Raw genomic sequence first — 22,022 nt, 5'->3', positions numbered from 1 at the left:
CCTCCTCTGGACACGTTCCAGTTTGTCAGTGTCCTTCTTGAATTGTGGTGCCCAGAACTGGACACAGTACTCCAGGTGAGGTCTGACCAGAGCAGAATACAGTGGCACTATTACTTCCCTTGATCTAGATGCTATACTCCTATTGATGCAGCCCAGAATTGCATTGGCTTTTTTAGCTGCCGCGTCACACTGTTGGCTCACTTCAAGCGTGATATGTATATTGGAGATGTGTGTGCCTACATACAATGCACACACAGGCCTGCATCCATGGAAGAATTCTAGCTGATTGAGGAACCAAGTATACAAGGTGGTTCTCTACCGGTTATTCTTCCCAAGCAAGCGGCGAAGGGATGAACACGGGAAGTCACCTTCAAAAATTTGGGTTTGCGAGGTACATTGGACAGAGGTACATGTATAGTGGATATCGACACATTTTTTTCTCACATTTTTATACAGTGGTACCTTGGGTTACAACCACTTCGGGTTACAGACTCTGCTAACCCAGAAGTAGTACCTTGGGTTAAGAACTTTACCTCAGGATGAGAACAGAAATTGCGCAGCAGCAGCAGGAGGCCCCATTAGCTAAAGTGGTATCTCAGGTTAAGAATGGTTTCAGGTTAAGAACGGACCTCTGGAACGAATTAAGTTCATAACCAGAGGTACCACTGTATACTAGAACTCAGGGTCGCCCAATGAAATTGTTTGCCAGTAGATTCAGAGCGAAGAAAGTCCTTCCTCACACAGGATATAGTTTATGGAACCTGCTGTCATAAGATGTGGCTGGTGCCATCATGAACCCACATGAAGATGGCAAGTTTTTGAGGAAGCCAGGCTTATACTGTGGGTGAAGAGCCTGCTGTGACTTGTCTTTTTAATGTTGCATCCGCCTTTGCCTTAGTTATTCTGCCTTGTCTCAAAAGGGAGGGGTGAAAAATGATAGTGTTTTCATATTTCAGAGTTTTGGAGAATTTGCAATCACACAGTTCTGCCAGGAAGGAAGGAAATAAGGAAGGAAGGGCACATATAGAAAGTTCCCATATGCATTTGACCTAGGGGGAAAAATTTCTTGGATAAACCATCCAGCCCCTTATTTGCAAGGGGTTTTGTGGGGACCGGTTGCGTATGTGCCTTTGAAAGACAAAGCTGTAAGAAATTTGTGGAACTTTAATTACCTTTAACTTTCTCTGTGGGGTGAGATAGTTTTGAAAAGAGTTTTGAAAATAAATTACTTATCGCTATCAACGCTCTTTAATTTTTCCTGATATGGCTCATGAGACCATTCCGCAGATTAAGCTTTAAATCTCTTAAGAACGAGCTTGTTAAAATAAGAATGTAATTTTACATTAAAAAAGTAAAACAATCAGCTGTGATATTTTGGCCTCTTTACAATGTCACAATATCTGTGTGTTTAACCCAGGCACGTCCAAAGTCCATTTGGGGGGCCTAATCCGGCCCACCGGTCAGTTTAATCTGGCCCCTGTGGCAGTTTATTTCCTGGGGTAAAATCCTAAAATACCTCAACAACTTCAATTCTAAAAAAAGGTTAACAACTTTGGTTGGCCTTTTGGTTTGCCCTCACGGTGCTTCACCTCATCAAATCTGGCCCTCTTTGAAAAAAGTTTGGGCACCACTGGTTTAACTCCATGGATGCTGGGTGGTTATGAACAACAATTTTACCAGGGTCTTCCCCTTCCTCCATTTCAGGCTGTCCATCATGCCAGAAGTGACTAACACAGGGAGGTGAAGGCAGATAGCCTAATAAAAACTTATTCAGGGCTAGTAACCTGTAGATAGTGTTGCTTAGGTATCCTTCTGTTCTTCTTGATTTGGAATTGGCTGATCATGCCAACCTTTTCCCAATGATTTGGGAAATGCTTTCTGTCAGGTCTGATGTGGCCCAATTGACTCCCTCTGAGCCTGGATAAATGAATTAAACCAGTACATAGCAGAGGATTGAAAGTCTCCTTGGTTGCAGTCCTCTCTGGACTTTCCTACCTACTCTCCATCACAATATAAGTATGGGAAGGAGGAAAATAAATGCTGGCCTGGCCGTGGCCAAGTCCTGAGGGAAGCCAAGCCGCACTTTGGAAGGGAGCAGGGTGCAACTATTTCCAATTGGAGGAGCTGGGAAATAAAATCAGTATCAGCAAGCTGGTGAAAAAAATAATGTGGTGGCTCTAAACCTCATAACTGCAGCCAGAGCTATTTTTCTAAGAGGTGCCAGAACTCACCAGGAACACCCCCCTTGCTCTCTTGCAATGGCAATGGTGCCCACCTGAGAGGTGTTAGAACAGAGTTCCAGCTGGGGGGGAAAGCCTGACTTCAGCTAGAATTTTCACTATGTTGAACTTAGAACATCATGTGAAATGGACTATGTCTGCAGATTTCTGTTCTCCCTTGAGTGTGGTGGTACTGTCTGTGCATGAAAAGCTTTGCCATTTTGCTGAGAAATTGTTGGTGAATGAAGATGCATAACCAAATCACTGCATCAGAGATGAAAATGACACATCTCTAAACACAAATCATAATGGCTTTTCTCTCTGAGAAAACAGATTATATTTCCTACTGCATTAATTTTCTCCTTTTCCCCGTTAATAAATGGAAAGGCAAGAGTTTCATTTTACCCTCTTTGCTTTACTAATTAAGTAAATTGCTACTGTGACATGTTGTGGGTTGCAGGAATATGCAAGTTACACCCCTGCAGTGGTGATGCCTAGTTTTTATTTGGACTTGGAGCCTGATCCTATGCACATTTACTTGGAAGCAAGCCCTTCAGGGTTTGATGAGGCTTTTTGTTGTTGTTTAGTCGTTTAGTCGTGTCTGACTCTTTGTGACCCCATGGACCAGAGCAAGCCAGGCACTTCTGTCTTCCACTGCCTCCCACAGTTTGGTCAAACTCATGCTGGTAGCTTCGAGAACACTGTCCAACCATCTCGTTCTCTGTCGTCCAGTGGCGTAGCGTGGGGGGTGCCAGGGGTGCCGGCCGCACCGGGCGCAACATGGGCGGGGGGCGCGCTCGCACTAGCAGCTCTCTGCCCCTACTAAAATCCACGGGTTAGGGAGCCCGCGCTCACTCGGCTTGGCGAGGAGGTCGCAGAAGGGGGAGAGCAAAGCCTTCTGCCGCTGGCAAAAAAAGGAGAGGAAGCCGGGCGGGCGGGCGGGCTGGCTGGCTGGCGGGGGTCTGGCTGTGCCTGCTGCTGCCATTGCCGCTGCTGCTGGGGCTTTGACAGCTTGGCGAAGCGGAGGGAGAGGAGCTTTATGGTAATTGCGGCTCTCTCTCCACTGGCCGCCTGGGTAGTGAGCCGAGCCGAGCAGGGAGTCTGGCGAGGGGGCGGGAAGAGACTTTTCCACCTCGCCTGGTCAAAAAGGAGAGCGGAGTCTCCTCAGGGCGCCCTCAGGCAGGGCAAGGCAAGCAGAGCGAGGAGGAGAGAGAGGGGAAGGGGGGGAAGCAGCCAGGAAACGCTGCGGTGTGGAGGAGGAATCAATTAAGGAGAGAAAGCGAAAAGCCTTGGAGAAAGGGGAAAAAAGGAAAGAAAAGAGGCAGCTCCAGGAGAGCGCGGGGGAAAGAGAAGCCTCTCTGCTGCTGCTTGGGAGAGTAAATTACTGTACTTGCCTTGCCCCGGGTTAGGGGGCACAAATTAATTGCCTTGCCCCGGGTTAGGGGGCGCAAATTACTTGCCTTGCCCCGGGTGCTGATAACCAACGCTACGCCGCTGCTGTCGTCCCCTTCTCCTTGTGCCCTCCATCTTTCCCAACATCAGGGTCTTTCCCAGGGAGTCTTCTCTTCTCATGAGGTGGCCAAAGTATTGGAGCCTCAGTTTCACGATCTGTCCTTAGTTTCCTGAATTGGCTTAGTTTCCTGTAAATATTAACAGAAAGGTGTTACTCTGAGATCCTTTGTAAGTTATTGGGAATCAAATGTTGTGCACAAGTTAATGATACAGAATTCCTTTCCTAAAACAATATTTGTTTATAGAGGTAGGGAATCATAGGCCTGGCTCATTTTATGTGGCATTTATTAGACCACAGTTGAGTGATGGTGAATTATAAACTCCTCTTCTGCATAGTTAAGATAGTAACTATGCTATTATATATTTGGAGAGGGTGTTGAGTCCATTCACAAGAGTCCTTACCTAAAAATCTAGGACTTCAATTAATTTAATTTAATTAATGGAATAAACTTGAATTAATTCAATCATTGAATCTATAAAAACAAATATATTTGACTTTTTTGTCTTGTTTCCTGACAGAGAATCCATGCCTCCAAGGCCTGCATAACAGGTAGAAATTCAACGGGTGCAGCTACCCTCAGCTTCACTTTGGTAAAGCTTCCTGATCACCTGGAAGCTCTTATTTCTTGTCACAAGCGAGTAGCTATGTATAGTTCTTTGCACAGAACTATAAAAGAAAAAGGTGGTAGTCACTGAAGCAGACCCAACTGTCTTCTGTCACTATTGGAAGGAAACCCAATGTGTTTCCCTAGCCCTACAGAGGAATAGCACTGCTAGGTGACATTTTGCAATGCTCATAACAACCACAATTGCGCTTTAGTGCTTGAAAGGTACTAATGCATGTCTTTTAGAAGAGGGCAGCATCTCCTTTTATTCTTTTATATAGGACAGGTCAGTAAGATTAGGACAATTTCTAAATGTGTATGTTATATCCAAAATAGCTGGCAGTTAAAGATTTAGAAACGTAATAATCTTTTTACTGTTTGTTGTTAAAAAAAAAGTCATTCCATTCAGCGTTCATGGTGATAAAGAGTTTGTATGCAAGGTCTAATCAACTCAAGAATGGGGAAGAATAACCCTCATATGAATGCTGCTGTTGTTATATAAAGCTTGGCAATGACAAACATCATTAATGTCCAAAAGTATATACCAGCAAATACGTTTTACTCACACTGGAGGGCAAATAACATGCTATAGGTAAATATATGCCATGAAGCTCCTTAGTGGTGTCTTTTTCTAAAAAAAAAGGGGGGGGGAAACGGGTTTTGGGGGGAGCAGGGATTTTGAGCAAAGACCCTGTGAGAGATGGTTGTGTAAATTAACCATATTGTCGCCGCCAATATTTGTAGCTCTTTTCAGCAGCTTTTCCCTGCAACCCTACAGGAGTCTAGATGCATGTCTGTGAAGTGTCCAGGGTTCAAATGCTTGTCTGAAGCAGAGTCAGATGTTGCAAGTTAGGACCTCACACACTAGTTGCATTCACGCATATACTTTTAAGTATATTTGTGGGTCCCTCCTCACTCACCCAAAGCAGCTGAGGAAACTAAAGAGTTTTAGATAGGTGTCATGAAATTTCTCAAGAGATGGTGAGGCATCGCGTCTCTTAAGTAGCTGCTGAATGGCATATTTTCGCATGGTTCCATTTTAGTCACTTTCTTGTCAGATATAGGATACAGCAAGCATGCATCTTTTGCTGCAGTCTACAAATAGTGTGGTGTTTCTGTAGCTGAGTTTCAGAAACAGAGTGCTAGGCGTGCTCTTTGTGGTACAGACTGGATTGCAAATACAGGTCAGGCAAAACTGTGTTTCTCAGGGGGTTTGCTACTAAACGGCCGATTTATCCTACGTGTAAGACCTGATTACCCCTCTTGCTCCCCATTATTTCACAAATGGTGTCAGTCAAGCCTGCACCTGTATGAGTGGCATTTCGGCAACACACTTGAGCCTAATCAGTGCTGGCTGCTACAATTAACCTTACTAGTATTGCTAAGTATTTTTTACAGTTCCTTCCTTAACGGGTCAATTTTGATGAATTGCAGCCTGAAACTGCTGCACTCTGTGTAAAAACGGGGCCTTAAAGGCACAGTCTGTCACCTGCCAACCAAAGGGAGACCGTTCAAGTACACCTGTCATTTCTTTCACGTTTTACTTTCTCCTGGGCAGTTAGGGAAGGGGTTTTCTTTTCTTTTTTTAAAAAAATAAATTTCATTGAAGTTATTTACAACAGAAATCTACTTCAACAACAACTAAAACAATAAATCTACCACCATAACATCTGAAACAAAACAAACTTAGCAACAAGACACTTACAATAAAGAAAAAACATAAAAAAGAAATAAAAGACTTCCTTTATCCTGAACATGGCTTCCTTATTTACTTCTTATAAACTGTTTCCCCGTATAGATAATTATTACTGGTTATCTCAAATTGTAACTTTAAGAACCATAAATCCTCCTGTAGGAATTAATCGAAACAAGTCCAGGTGGTTATTTGGGGGTACTGCTTGATAAAATATTCTCTACATGTCCCCTGTTTTTGAAATTCTTGTCTGGGGTGACCCCTGATTGCCTCTGTCAGTCTGGCCAATTCAGTATAATCTAATAGTTCATCCTGTCATTCCTTTTTTGTTGGCGTGATTTCTTTCTTCCAGTTTCTGATAATTAAGATCCTCGTCAGACCTGTGACACAGAGAAATACTTTTTGAATTTCTTTTGCTCTATCATTATCTGTTATCCCTAGTAGGAAAGCTTCTGTATTTTTCTCAAAGTTGTATTTAAACATATATTTTTTAATTCATCATAAACCTTTATCCCAGAAACTTTTGATTTTATCACAGGTCCATCAAATATGTATGAGTGTCCCCGCTGCATTCTTACACCTCCAACACAAATTTGTTTTCGTTTTATACGTTTTAGCTATTTCGGCCGGTGTTAAATACCATTTATAAAAGATATTGATTAGATTTTCTCTTAATGTTTCACAGGCTGTAAATTTCCAGTGCTTTTCCCATAATTCCTCCCATGCTGATAAACTAATAATTTCCCCTATATCCAAAGCCCACCTAATCATCACCTCCTTGACTTGGTCGAGCAGCGAAGGGGATTTCATCCCTGTGTGTTTGTGGCTCCAGTGCAAGCACAGAGCCTTGTATTTATCTGCTTTCAGATGTTCACAGGAGCTTCTTCTCATGGCTGCACGATACACATAAATGTATGTCAGAATTGGAAGGGAGCACTGGGACACATCTCATAGAAAGGCCTGGGAACATAGGACTTTAGGAAGCATGGTCCCATAAGTGCAGAATAGGGGTGATGGCTCAGTCTGTGGAGGCAGAGACAATCAAAGGCCAGTATCCAAACCAAGAGGTCCATCTAAAGAAGAACTGAACAAGAATGTAAAAGAGCAGTAATAATAATAATAATTTATTATTTATACCCCGCCCATCTAGCTGGGCCTTCCCAGCCACTCTGGGCGGCTTCCAACAAAATATTAAAATACAGTAATTAAAAGCTTCCCTAAACAGGGCTATCTTCAGATGTCTTCTAGAAGTCTGGTACTTGTTGTATACTTTGACATCTGATGGGAGGGCATTCCACAGGGTGGGTGCCACTACCGAGAAGGCCCTCTGCCTGGTTCCCTGTAACTTGTCTTCTCACAGTGAGGAAACCGCCAGAAGGCCCTCAGCGTTGGGCCTCAGTGTCCAGGCAGAACAATGGGGATGGAGACGCTCCTTCAGATATACTGGACCAAGACCATTTAGGGCTTTAAAGGTCATCACCAACACTTTGAATTGTGCTCGGAAACATACTGGGAGCCAATGTAGGTCTTTCAAGACTGGTGTTATGTGGTCTCGGCGGCCACTCCTAGTCAACCAGTCTAGCTGCCGCATTCTGGATTAGTTGTAGTTTCCAGGTCAACTTCAAAGGTAGCCCCACATAGAGTGCATTGCAGTAGTCCAAGCAAGAGATAACCAGAGCATGCACCACTCTGGCGAGGCAGTCCGTGGGCAGATAGGGTCTCAGCCTGCGTACCAGATGGAGCTGGTAAACAGCTGCCCTGGACACAGAATTGGCCTGCGCCTCCATGGACAGCTGTGAGTCCAAAGTGACTCCCAGGCTGCACACCTGGTCTTTCAGGGGCACAGTTACCCCATTCAGGACCAGGGAGTCCTCCACACCCACCAGCCTCCTGTCCCCCCAAAACAGTACTTCTGTCTTGTCAGGATTCAACCTGTGTTAGCCACCATCCATCCTTCAACCCCCTCCAGGCACTCACAGGACCTTCACAGAAAAGGTGGCAGATAAATGGACAAGGAAGCCAGAATCATGGTTGTGAGGCAGACAGGTAACAAAACTAGAAGATAAAAAGGTAGGTAGGTAGGTAGGCAGGCAGGGTGACAAAAAGACACATCCAGAAAGAGACTTTAGGAACCACACAAGACTGTAGCATCTTCTACCTGAACTAGAATTATTCATACCCAGGTAAGGAGGAGATTAAATCAGCTGCTTCCAGAGGCAGACTGAGAGCAGGGTGGAGAACCACACAGTGGCCTATTTGGACAATAATGTTCTCACCTGCTCCATAGACATTTGACCCATCATGATGTGTGACAGTACACAGACCAGGAAACTCCTGGCTCGAGTCCCAGTGATACTGACAGAGTGAAAACTGTTTTCAACCTCAGTTGAGGAGGTAGACCAGAAGAGCACCAATTTCTCCAAGGGAGGAATGAAGTGTTCAACAGTTTCATCCCACAGTTACTTGTGGGTGGGGCTCACCATTAGTGGTCACAATCAGACAACTTCTTCCTTTTTCCATAAGCAGTATCAGAGCTGGTAGTCTGACCAACATTTTCCAGGCCCCAGATGTTGGAATCCAGGCACTGTAGGGAGGTGAGGTGGGGAATGGTGGAGAATATTTGGAGTAAATTCATCAAAAGGTGTGTTTTTTCTCATGCCACGAGGAGAAAAAAGACAGATCAAAGGGGCAAAATGCCTCTAAAAACAGCAGAGGGTCTGCAACTTGGGCCATTATTAGTTGAATGCTAGGGGTTTTCTTGTTTAGACACTATTTACCAATGACTATATTTGGTCCCATCTATCGTTCTTCACTATGGTGGCCAGGTGCAAAAAAAAAAAAAAGGTCAAGGCTCTTGCACCTCTAATAATTTCTCTAATAATTTCATTACAATTGCACCCAGGGTCTGAAATTCCTTCTTCTACACAACTATTGGAAGTGCAGGAGCACTTTACGTTGCTGTTTGTTTGTTGCTGTCTTTGCAACTGGCCACTACATTCACAGTCCTGTCCTGCTCTAAAAGGAATTTTGACTTCTTTTCAGCTTTTGTTGTTGTTGTTGTTTAGTCGTTTAGTCGTGTCCAACTCTTCATGACCCCATGGACCAGAGCACGCCAGACACTTCTGTCTTCCACTGCCTCCCGCAGTTTGGTCAGACTCATGTTTGTAGCTTCGAGAACACTGTCCAACCATCTCGTCCTCTGTCATCCCCTTCTCCTTGTGCCCTCCATCTTTCCCAGCATCGGGGTCTTTCCAGGGAGTCTTCTCTTCTCATGAGGTGGCCAAAGTATTGGAGCCTCAGCTTCAGGATCTGTCCTTCCAGTGAGCACTCAGGGCTGATTTCCTTAAGAATGGAGAGGTTTGATCTTCTTGCAGTCCATGGGACTCTCAAGAGTCTCCTCCAGCACCATAGTTCAAAAGCATCAATTCTTTGGCGATCAGCCTTCTTTATGATCCAGCTCTCACTTCCATACATCACTACTGGGAAAACCATTAGTGATATATAAAATACATTTTCTCTTTAAATAAAAGAGACTTTGAAGTGGGGTGGGGAGGAAACATTGCATTTCCCTGTTATTCATTTTTGTGTTTATTGATATATTGTTTTTTGTTAATACCACCCTCCATTCATAGATCTCAGAGTGGTTTTTATGCTTGATTTCCCTGCTTCGAAATCTTGCAGAACCCAGTGCACTTTTAGCACCACTGGTCATCCTTAGTGTCTATCTCTATTCTTTCCTTTCTTTCTTTCATGATGACTCACTAGAGCCTGAATCTGTCTCTGGCAGTCTTAGCTTTCATAGATCTCACCATGCATTTGGAACTGATAAATGCAGTTCCTTCTGTTTGGAGTTGTTCCCCTCCCCCCAACTTTGGCAGCACAATATATTCAATCTCTCTAATTGTTTGAATCTTTCTTCTTTCATTCTAACTCACCACCACCAATTACTGTACATCCTCCCAGCTGATCAATGTCAGGTCTTTCTTCTAATCATTTTAATCTGCTCCGCTTTATGCATTGATAATTCTTGAGTGCAGTCTTCCAGAAAAAACCCTGGCAGCAAGGAGACAGTTGTCAAAAGAGCTTATATGTATAGTTCCCTCCGTACTCAAAATCCCCCTGTTAACACAGTCAAACTGTGCAAGAACAGGGAGATATGAGCAATAGTGTATGGGAAATGTCAGAGACTATTATCGGGAAGGGGAAAAAAATCTAGATAAATATTCCCATTGTTGAAATTATGGTTCTTGGGAAATCATTCTGTGGAGTTGGGCAGTCTATAACTTATACCCCTTAAGACTGCTTCACATATTTAGCTGGGCAGAAATTATTTTTGCAAGACCGGAGCAAGTGCCCCATGCTTATGTAAGATCATATTGTATGGTAGCTGATGAATGCATAGTCCATAGTGTGTAGGCTTGATTACTGTGATATTTTCCAAGTTGGAAAAAAGGTGTTTGTAAGTATTTACATATATATGCTGCATGCATCCTCAATACACTGGTTTATAGCCACACCAGTCTATTAGATGAGTATCACTACTGACCATATGAACTACAACTACTACAACTTTGTTCACTTATTCTAGAAATCTGTGGTCTTGGCTCATGTTCAGCATTCCCCCCTCTTTCCCCAATCAGGTGCTTTCAATAGTCAGCTCCTCTGCTTTGCTACTGCTCTAAGGTTAGTTCCATTGCTGACAGTCCCAAACACAGAATCACTAAAAATCTCACTTGAAAACCTTGAAGATTGCTATTTTATGTATTTCTCTAAATTCCAGCACCGATCTTTCAGATGGCATATTTCCCTGACATTCATCAAATTTGCAGCTGCACATATAATGAACAGGAAGCGGCATTTCAGAATGATGTTGTCTTAATTACATGTTTCAGCTTTCCAAATTTGAAAGTAATAACATTAAAAAATTAGCCTGAACTGTAAAAAATAAAAAATGCCACAGTGTAAAAAGAGTTGAGAACAGATTATAACGTTGGTACAGATGATAGCAATGAAAGATATGTTTTTTTTTTGACAGACAGGAATAAATGTTAAAAGAACTTTTCATTTTTCAGAGGCCAATAGGTCACTGACCTGAATGGAACTGTGTTATAGAGCTGTAAATACGCAGATCTGCCAAATGTGCTGATTGGATTGAGTTCCTGCCTGGAAATCTGCCAAATCCCCTGGTAACCTTGTGGATTCCATATGGGGTAGTCCAAGGGATTCCCGTCTCCTCTTGCTTTTTTCCATTTTAAAATAATTGCAGCTGCCTACAACTGGCCAAGTAACTGAAGGGGCTCCTGCTACCATTATGATGAAAACAATGAAACTATGGCAACAGACTCCCTGGGAGTGATGCAACTTCATGACATGTGATCACTCTTGGACGAAATGGGGAGGTGGGTGCCTCTGTACAGCAAGAGAAGAAAAGGGGAAATGACCATTTTGTGTTGTCTTAACCACCGTAGTTTTTGCTCTATAAGACTCGTCTGGTGCATCTTATAGAACGAAAAATACGGTATATATAAAAAGTTCTGTGTTGGTTACGGGAATGGTGCTGATTCCTCCTAAAACATCCACATGGAACCAGAATGGGCTGGACCTTTCTCCAAACTTGTGCAGAAGCTGGAGCACTTAGAATTTGGTGTTGGGCCCACTCTTATTTCCTGCTCCCCTTCCCTCCACTGCCTGTTTATTCCAGCTCCCTTAGAATAAGGATTTTATACCTTGGGAAATGGAGAAAATGGCAGGATGGGGACAGAAGAATCAAGGAAGGAACTGTGCGGCTTGGTTTGGGGGGCAGTTAAGGAGGGTGGTTGCAAGCTCACCTTTACACTTGTCACATGCGTTGCAGGCTTTGAAGCTGAAGAAACAGGAAAAAGGAGGCATTTCCTCCATCAAAGGAACTAGGGGTGTTTGTTTTGTTGTGCTCTCTCCCTTGACATTACTTCAGTCTGGTCTGGCTTGAGCTTTTTGTGGCTTGAATGAGAGCCAGCTGGATAATCTCTTTTAGATGGTGACAGGGGAAGCCAGCCAACCACACCATCTGAATAAGAATAAAGGGAAGCACAGAGCACCATGTTGCTTTTGGACCACATAAATCACATCTGATACCAGTTCAGTATTTCTTTTGCAAGAAGGGCTCTGAAATAAATCCTGTGGTGTGTGGTTTTCAGAAAGAATCTTAATCCCGGAAGCTGATGAATTAATCAGTTAATGCCCATTTTAAATCATCTACTTGGGATGAGTGGGCTTTTGTACATTTTGGTATTGTTCTGTGGGTTGGCCAGCAGGCTGCTCTGCCCTCCTAATTTAGCATGGAGAGTTTCTAAAATTAATTCCACTACTGGTGCCTGTGCAGCTTTCCATGGCTTTCAATGCCTTCTGCCCACTGGCGTGTATTCTGCTTCTTTTGTCCTGATGGGCAGAAGTGATTGTGTGCATTGAGTCAAAAAGTGCTGGGTGCACCAAAGAATCTCGATGTCCTTGTAGAAACAGTTAACATCAAGGTTCGTTTTTGTGCTGCAGCTCATCATTGTGCACTTGTGCACTTGTGCACTTCAGCAACCTGGAAAAGTAAAATAAAAAAGTCTAGCAAGGAACAGACAGAAATCTACATCAGTTCTCCACACACGCAGTCGTCAATGTAGACGCTAGAAATCACAACCAAATTAGCAAGATGCTAATTCACCAGGGTCTTGGGAGAAAAGCAATGACAAACCTAGACAGCATCTTTAAAAAGTAGAGACATCGCCTTGCCAACAAAGGTCCGTATAGTAGAAGCTATGGTTTTCTTAGTAGTGATGTATGGAAGTGAGAGCTGGACCATAAAGAAGGCTGATTGCCGAAGAATTGATGCTTTTGAATTATGGTGCTGGAGGAGACTCTTGAGAGTCCCATGGACTGCAAGAAGATCAAACCTCTCCATTCTTAAGGAAATCAGCCCTGGGTGCTCACTGGAAGGACAGATCGTGAAGCTAAGGCTCCAATACTTTGGCCACCTCATGAGAAGAGAAGACTCCCTGGAAAAGACCCTCATGTTGGGAAAGATAGGGGGCACAAGGAGAAGGGGACGACAGAGGATGAGATGGTTGGATAGTGTTCTCGAAGCTACCAGCATGAGTTTGACCAAACTGTGGGAGGCAGTGGAAAACAGGAGTGCCTGGCATGCTCTGGTCCATGGGGTCAGGAAGAGTCAGACATGGCTAAACGACTAAACAACAACAAAATTCACCAGGGACGCTCTGCAAAAAGAGCTGGTAATGTTAATTCTGAGCAGAATCAGCACAGACATGGCCTACTGCCCAAATCCTGCTCTCTACTATGATTACCTCTGCCACTTAATATCCTGCCACCCTCTTCCAAATGGGGGGGGGGGAGTCATATTGGGGAAGGGGTTCAGTGTAGCATCTCTCTGCATTCCTGGCTAGCAGTATAGGATGCTACTGTTGTAATGACACTGGTTGCATCTTTTTCCACAAGGTCTCAGAGGGCAGGTGTATCAGAGCCTTTGAACATGATCCAGAGGCCCTGTTGAGGGCTTTTTGTTGTGTGTGCTTTCAATTGATAATTATTCATGTTGTGCATTGTGACATCATCCCACTTGGCACACCAGGTGTGTTTGGCCCTCCTGATATGAACTATAACTCCATATGTATGGAAACATTTTTGCTTCATCTAAATTGTCACTTTTGAATACTTTCAGGCCAATAAAAATCTATAAGGCAGCACTTATTTATTTATTTTTAAAAGAAAAATCCAGCTATCAAAACTGGTGAATAATGTCTGTACACTTACATAGGCACGTGTAGGCAGGCAGGCTACTATTTTCTTTTCTGGCAAAACTGTGAATTTATGGATGTCACTGCAAATGTAATTCATTCCTAAAATCAATTATGTACCGTATGTCAGATCTAATAAAATGATCAACCAGCAAATATCCTACGTCTGTTGCTTAGGAACTGTCTTCAAAGTTTCTGTTTGTCTATTGGATGCCGCTCCCCCTCATCCTCCCATTATTTGCATGTTTAGTACGACCCCCCCCCTTATTTGAGCTCAGAGAGGACACCTGTTACCTCAATAATGGGAGGATAAAGAATATACCTTTCTTTACATCTAATATTTACGTTTAGAGAAGTAAGAATAAATATAGAAAAATGCAGAAAACCAGATTCATTTAAATTGAATAGATTATAGGGAAAATATAAAAATTACATGGAAGGTTTAATATTGACCTACTTTCAACTCTTATTTCATTTAATTAAGCTAATTCAGTAAGGAAAGAAAAAGAAAAAGGAATGAAAACATTATAAACATTGATATAGATTCAGATACTGGTAACATTTCTTCACTTTTAGCGTTTCACTTGCAAGTTATGTCAAGTGCATCTTTAAAGGGGGACATTTTAGTAGTCTTTTTGTCAACTTGTTTGAAAATTGCAGTCTCATTTCTGCCGCCGCATGGGGGGGGGACTCTGTTTACTCTTCTTGACATAAGTTATGTCAGCAAACCCCTATAATTTCTGGTAAGACAACCCTAATAATTACCTGATTTAGAGTTTTTAAACAGTATATTTATGTGGTACAAATTTGCAAGTGGGCTGGTGGGTGTGAACACTCTTCCAGTAGAAGTGAGAAATTTCTCAGCCAAATCACTCAGAGGATACAGAGCTATCATCTTTGATGAGACCACCCACAGCCAGACATAATGTCATGTTCATATTCTGCGTGAGTCAAATCCCTTAAACGTAGGTTTGTTTGCTGTATCGAATACTCACTTTCCCCTATGCTTCAACGGGCCACAGATAAAAATGGGAAGGCTTTTGAAAATGTCACAGGCCCTGAACTGGCTATTCGAACCCAGGTATCGCTTTCTTTGTGCCATAACAGTTACTTGCCAGAAGAAGGTTTTTCCTGGACTATGCTGTAGTTTTTTTGGAGCCAAATTGTGAGCACCCAGAGGGATGGGTTACAACTGCCAGCTCAGCAAGGAGCAGGTGACACACAAAAGCAAGAGGATTTTACTTGGTCCTACAAAGCTACAGACACTGGCCTTGCTCTGAGCCATTTGGCACTCTGACATAGACTGAGCTCTCAGACTGAGCACCTGTTTTCCTGCTTCTTTTAAGCTTGTCTCCAGACAAGGAGCCTTGAAACGTGTGTAGCAATGGCCAAGCGCATCTGTTCTGTTCTGAACTGGGTCACCAAACCAAGCAAACAACCAAAAAGCAGAGTTGATTCCAAGTCATTCCTGGCATTAGGAGATGATAGGTCCCTCCCTCCAGCTCCTCTGTGAGACCTGAAACGCCTGCTTTATGGTGATTGTGTGTGGGGGGGTTCTTTCCCCTCCCTCTCTGAAATTTGAAATGCTACCACAGCACTGCTGCAGGTAGCAGGGATACTAGGAAATGTAATTTCAAATGCCAGGGACCAAGAGTTATTTAACTACTTCCCTCCTGACTCTGTTGTCACCACAGCCAGATAAATAAATGGGGGAAACATCTTGCTCAGATTGCAGTCTCAACTGGAGAACATGAGAGGGTCAGGGTTGCCTGGTTCAGAATACTGGCATATTTTATGAGCATGCTGAATTCATTTCACCCCCCCCCCAAATCTGTAGCCCCATGTCCATCTTCCATTACACATTGCTGAAAGTTCTTTTCTATCTTTTGTGTTTATGTATTGGCTTCTTCAGCATGGACTGTAGGAGTGTTTATTTTCTTAGGGTCATACGAATCAAGAAAGGGGAGCTCTTATATTTTCGCACCTTGAAAACACCACTTGTGTGTTATGCTCAAGAGTATTGCAGTACAGTGGTACCTCGGGTTACATACGCTCCAGGTTACATATGCTTCAGCTTACAGACTCTGCTAACCCAAAAATAGTACCTCAGGTTAAGAACTTTGCTTCAGGATGAGAACAGAAATCGTGCTCCATTGGCACAGCAGCAGGAAGCCCCATTAGCTAAAGTGGTGCTTCAGGTTAGGACAGTTTCAAGTTAAGAACGGACCTCTGGAATGAATTAAGTACTTAACCCGAGGTACCACTGTATGTAGTTCTGCAGTCCTGCCATTCAAGCACAGCCGTTTATGTGATTGGGTTGAAACAGAATTGTATATCCTGAGAACTTCAATTTTCATTTCCAGTATGCATGTGGGGCAAAGTTTTATTAGATCTCAAGATTGAGAGGGTGGGATTGAAGCTGATATCCAATAATTTGGTGAAATTCTAGAAGCCAGAACGTGGAGTGATTGTGCCTAAATTCCTGTGGACAAAGGTTACATAATCCTTTGCCCTTTCTCATAACTAGCAAACGGGGGGGAAATATGAAAATTCTCTCAATTTTCACTATTCATACATGTCACAGAAATTTGAATTCCTTGGTGCATAGTTTGTAAACAGTCTTGGTTTTATGCTTGTGTTCCGGCAATTAAGTTTAGAAGCACTACAAAAAAATGGAGTGAATATCAGCAGCCTGATAACTTTGTTAATACAAATTGTTGCAGATCATTACCAACAATAATTAGTGCAGAACTCTGAAACTTGTCTTCTAACAGGGACAGCATAGGAAAGATATCTCTTCAATTACTGATTTTTTTCTAAGCCTAATTCAAGTTCTTGATGGTTATCTTTAAAACCCTAAATGGTTGTGTGTGACGGAAAAGTTGGTTAAAAGAAGGGTTAACGCATGGCAGCCTCTGATTGGCTGAGGTTTCAGGAGGGAAAATATAAAAGGAACGGATTCTGAAGAGATAGTAGGTTGGTTGGGAAGGAGGGTTGGTTGTTGGTTGGATTTGGGAAGTTGGTTGGTGTGAGGAGGGAAAGGGAGTGAGGTTGGTTGGTTCGGAGGTGGGTTTTGGGAATTGAGGTTAGTTAGGTAGGGAGATAGTTGGAGATTTTGGGACTGTCAGGAGAGAGAGTTGGTTCAAGATAAACATCCACTCTGAGTGTAATACGGAAGGTACCTTAGGAGCAGGACTGTTTAACGGGGTGTGTGTCTGAAGTAAAGTACAACCCTGGAAAGGAGCCAAACTCTAAAGCAGTACCTAAGTTTTATCCCTCTACGTTGTCATGTTACCTTGGATTTTAAGTAAAGTGTTCTTGTTTATTTAAAAAGAAAACCCAACAGAGACTCCAATTCTTAGTTTTCCCCTCACGAAGGACCCCCAACTTTATACTCTGGGAACGTTTGTATGCCTGTGGGTTAATGGTTGTTCTGAGAGGTCGGGGCAACATAATCAAGTGAGAGCGGGTCCAACGGCGATAGGGGAAAAAATAATTAAGTGCCGTTGCGCTCACTGGTGTCCTGTCCCACTGTGTCCCATATATTCATCCCCATTTGCTGAAATCAAGTTCTGGTTCTGGTTTGTATTCCATAACTTTCCCAAATAAAGCCATCAAGTGCTAGGAGCAGGGACTTCCATATGATGAAAATTCTGCTGTTCAATGAAAGCATTATCCCTCCCCCAGGAATTAGATGGGTTAATTTCTGAATTATTTTCAAGAGACATACCTAGTGATGCTGGTAGTTTTGTATTCCATAGTTGTCAATTGCCATCTGGACAGTCTAGATACTCAGAGACCATTAGGGATGGCTAGGTAGTAGATACTTAAGGAATATAGGTGACCACTGTGTGTCTGAGGATGTGTGGAGTCTTGATGCTGCCCCAAATATAACAGCTTCTTGTCATTCTCCCATGCCCTTTCAAAGTCCTGACCCACAAAATTCTGTTCTGCCTCTCTCTTACTATTGACACAAGTGGGTGAGTTTATACAGAGATGTGAAATTCCATATCATTGTTCTGGTGACACCCAAATATCTCTCTTTTTCCTCCAGCCCAAGTTTTCTCTTACTAAGTGTCAAACTGTGTTTAGAAACTGTCTGTGGATAAGTCAATTGAAGCTAAATCCAGACAAGAATTGGGCAATAATGGCTAGAAATCCTTATGGCTGTCAGAGTAGGATTTCCCATATTGACTGGGTTGTACTTCCGAATATTTGTAGCCTCAGTATGCTTCTGCCTCCATGGGCAGAAACAGATTGAACAGATTGCTAGGGGGTCATTTCACCAGTGAAAGATCAGTCTTACTATGAAACATCAAAATAGTCAAAGTAAAAAAACTCAGAGAAATGAAGAAATACAGGACTGCAGTGATCATGGGGCTGGTTCATCCATGAATTGCACATCTCTTGTTTTCCCCATTACTGATAGTACTTGGACCACTGAGACCACTGAGACCTGGGTTCAAACCCCTACACATTTTTTAAAAAGGGTAATTTATGATTTGATGATAATTTTTTAAACAAAAATGGTTTCATGGCAACTTTTGAAATTCTTGTAATATTATGCACATTCTTTAAAAGAGCAAACCCAGTTTTTCACCATTTTCTTGTTATGATATCAAGTAATGGTCTTAGGGGGGAAGGGGACATGGGTGGTGCTGTGGTCTAAACCACTGAGCCTCTTGGGCTTGCCAATCAGAAGGTTGGCGGTTTGAATCCCCATGATGGAGTGAGCTCCCATTGCTCAGTCCCCGCTCCTGCCAACCTAGCAGTTCGAAAGCACGTCAGAGTGCAAGCAGATAAATTGGTACCACTCTGGCGGGAAGGTAAACAGTGTTTCCGTGCGCTGCTCTGGTTTCGCCAGAAGTGGCTTAGTCATGCTGGCCACGTGACCCGAAAAAACTGTCTGTGGACAAACGCTTGCTCCCTCGGCCTATAGAGCAAGATGAGTGCCACAACCCCAGAGTCGTCCGTGACTGGACTTAACGGTCAGGGGTCCCTTTACCCCTTTACCTTTAATGGTCTTAGGGAACATATTTTAATATCCAGAAAACTTAACCTTTCAGTGCCATAACATTGTGGTGTTGATGCCATAACAAAGACCCAAGTGGGAATCCTGCCACGCTGAAACAGCTTCTATGGCTGCTGGTCATATTTGTGAAGGAGATGTAGCCTTAGGTACCCTGTCGCTAGGCAGAGTGAGGTGGCCACTTCAAGCAGCTGATCTGAGTTGTCATGAGAGAGCAGCAAATTGTGAGTTAGTTAATATAGATTTATTAGTACTTTATTTACAACTATTGCTCTTTTTCCTGCCATGGATGAAGAAGGGTGCTTGTGGCATCTCTCTAAGTGCCAAAATAAAATGACTGGCCTTGGGTACTATGGGTATTATATTATGCACCTTGGATATTATTATTTTTGGGAGGGAGGCACCATTTGCTGCTCTGCCCTAAGCAGCAAAATGTAGTAACCTTTCAGTTGAAGTGGAGCAAAGGTGAGGCCCCACATATTTGGCCAAGTGTGTGGACCAAGTGTGCATCCTAGGCAGTGGTTCAGGATCCTTTGCAACACACTGGGTCCTGTGGCAGACATATAGGGTTCCTCAGCAGGGGAGGGGGTGCTGAAAGGTTTTCTTGGAGGCAGAATGTTTGGGAACCACTTGTACTACTGCTCCAGGTGGTTGAAAACATTTTAGCTCTGTCTTAGCCTTCTGAGCAATGTTTGCAGTTGACTGATGCCTTGCAATTAGCCTGTCACTACCGCATGCGTATGTTTGTCATTTTTCCCCTTTTCCCCAGGTGCAAAGAGGGCTACCAAGGAGTCCGCTGTGACCAATTTTTGCCGAAAACCGACTCAATCTTGTCAGATCCAAGTATGTCAAATGTTTCTTTTTTCCTCTTTCTTCTTCTGTCTTTATTACATGCCGGAGGTAACCTTTGCCATATGATGTGACCTTTTGTTCATTGTCAGAATTACATCAAAACCCATTTCAGGAGCTTGTAAAGTATTTTGTATAATGAAATAGTCTTGAGTCTTCCTCATCATGTTATATTTTCTGGGGGAAAGCTATACAGAATAACATATTCCTTTAGCCACTGTCTCTCCAACAGGGCATGTGGTGCCCTCCAGAATTTGCTATACTACAGTTCCCATTAGCCCCGCTAGAATTTCCTATGGTTGGGTTGATGTGAGTTGAAAACAATACACCAGCTTTTAAGAATATATACAAGCAAAATGCTTGTCATTATAGCTGGTAGGGCATGCTTGTAGTCCGGGATGATGTGTTGGAAGAGGTCCTCACTTTACCCCATTAAAAACTGAGATAGCCACTGTCTTTCCTCAGTATAACCCAGTCTTGGTTTCAAATTCTTGGTCATTGGGGGGGAGGGTCCCCATGGTTGTGGGGATTTGTTTTTCTATACCTGTATGCTATGTTAACGGTGTGTAGTTGGAAATATATCGCTGTTTGGTTTTATTGTATGCATGTTACGTTCAGACATTACAGTAAGTCATGATTTATCATTATGGGAACAAGCCACCATGAACCTCCGGCTCACATATTCTTCCTCCTCCTCTTCTGATGTGGGTGGGAGGAGTTCAAAATTTTTGCTTTTGTCTTAGACTAACTGCAACCAAGTATTACGTCTGAACCTGGACAAACTGTAGTTAGTTCTCCTAACTATGGTTGGTTGAAAGCAGCCCACTTTAAACCACTGTTTAGTATTGCATCTGAACTGGGCCTGTTTGTTCATTACTGAGTTTCTGCTGTTGCTACATTTGTTGGAAGGGACTTGAATAGTATTTTGTAGGGGATTGTTTTGTTTTGTTTTTTAAAAAATGATTGTCAGCTGTCCTGAGAATGAGAAAACCGGGAAGAAACAACTAAATAAATTTTGAACACATGCATCTCACTGCGGTGGGGGTGGGGGGTGGGCTTGAGAGATGCAACCTAGCATATTACACCAGAAGCTCAAAAAGAGGATGTACTCATCAAAGTCTTTCAGTTAGCAGTTTTACTCTTTCTTTTTTAAAATATAAAATGAAGTCCAGTGTTGATTCTTCACTGTTTTTTGAGTCTACAAAACAGGAGGTTCGTGTTTGAAACTTGGAGCTTCTTCCCTTATGAAGGCTGGGATTTGTTTCTTCCTCTTTGTGGGTCCCCCCCCCCTTCTTGCTGCTGCTCTTTGTCATTTTGCCAAAGTTTCTTGACTTGCTCTTCTGTATTGTATGTCCTGTGCCTTGCATTGTGGCCTTTTCTTTATTCCTTTGCAATTAACTGTTGTAATAAGATGACCTGGGACAAATCAGCCTGTGTTTCCATCCATTTAAAACTTCATGCATCTATAAGTTTGGAAGCTGTTAGGTAGGCTGGATTCACTGAATGTACATCCCTATTGGTAAAATAGGAACAGTAAGCAACATTGACTGGAGTTCCACACATCATAGGGATCCAACTTAAAACCTGGACTTCTATTTTTGCTTGAACTTGACATTGTACAGCCTTGAAACTATTTATCAGAACGGTAGACATTGATATTTTGGTTCTGTTGTGGAAATTAAGTCATGGTGTACTATAGGGGAAAATGTAAAGCTAATGTAGGTACAAAGAGATATGGATGTATGGAGTTCAACTATGAAACTTTGAACCTGATAGTTTTTGAAGGTATTTGCAATACCATTGCTCTCCATTGTCAGTTTTGGTTGCCTGTCCAGTCTTTCCATTGCAGCCTTATTCAGAAAAACTCTCTGTGTATTCAGCAAACACAGAGAAGTGGGGTTAGTGATGTAGTCATTGTCCCATGCCCAATGACAACTTGCCCACTGGCTTTTCTCTCCAGCCCCAGGTGTTCAGTTGAAGGTCTGAACAGGAAACCAGTGCATGTAGACTCCTTGCAATTACTAATCTTCTGCAATGGGGGAATCACCATCACTTGGAGAAGCTTCTGCACACACACACCCCTGTACATGCATAAGTTCCCCATTCAGACCTTCTGCTGACCTCATGAGTGTTGGAAGTGGGGCAAAGTCATTGGGCACATGGATGTTAGGAGCACACCCACTGAATATGGCCCTCCGTTTGTTCCAAGAACACTGGAGTGCTCTTCTGAATGGGGATTTCTGTCTTTTTGTAACAGTAGCTGCTGTACGGAAGAGGAGCTAGCACAAAACCTATTGTGGTGTCCAAGAAAGCACAGGAGATGAAGTAAAAATT

The 22,022-nt window shown here is 42.9% G+C and overlaps 1 protein-coding gene across 2 annotated transcripts in view; it reads left to right on the top strand.

Moving 5' to 3' along the window:
- The window catches only part of NRG3 (neuregulin 3), a 620,711-nt gene that overhangs the window by 440,717 nt on the left and 157,972 nt on the right, over window positions 1-22,022 (top strand). For both annotated transcript variants that reach the window (XM_081190886.1, XM_081190885.1), the window contains exon 3: window positions 19,609-19,682. In XM_081190886.1, the coding sequence (XP_081047012.1) occupies window positions 19,609-19,682 (74 nt within the window). The remainder of the gene's footprint in view (window positions 1-19,608; window positions 19,683-22,022) is intronic.

The sequence above is a fragment of the Podarcis bocagei genome (genome assembly GCF_964188305.1).
Source record: "Podarcis bocagei genome assembly, chromosome: 4".
In the NCBI taxonomy this organism is placed as follows: Eukaryota; Metazoa; Chordata; class Lepidosauria; order Squamata; family Lacertidae; genus Podarcis; species Podarcis bocagei.
Note: the sequence above shows the minus strand (reverse complement) of the source record. Positions and strands in the feature narration are given on the sequence as shown.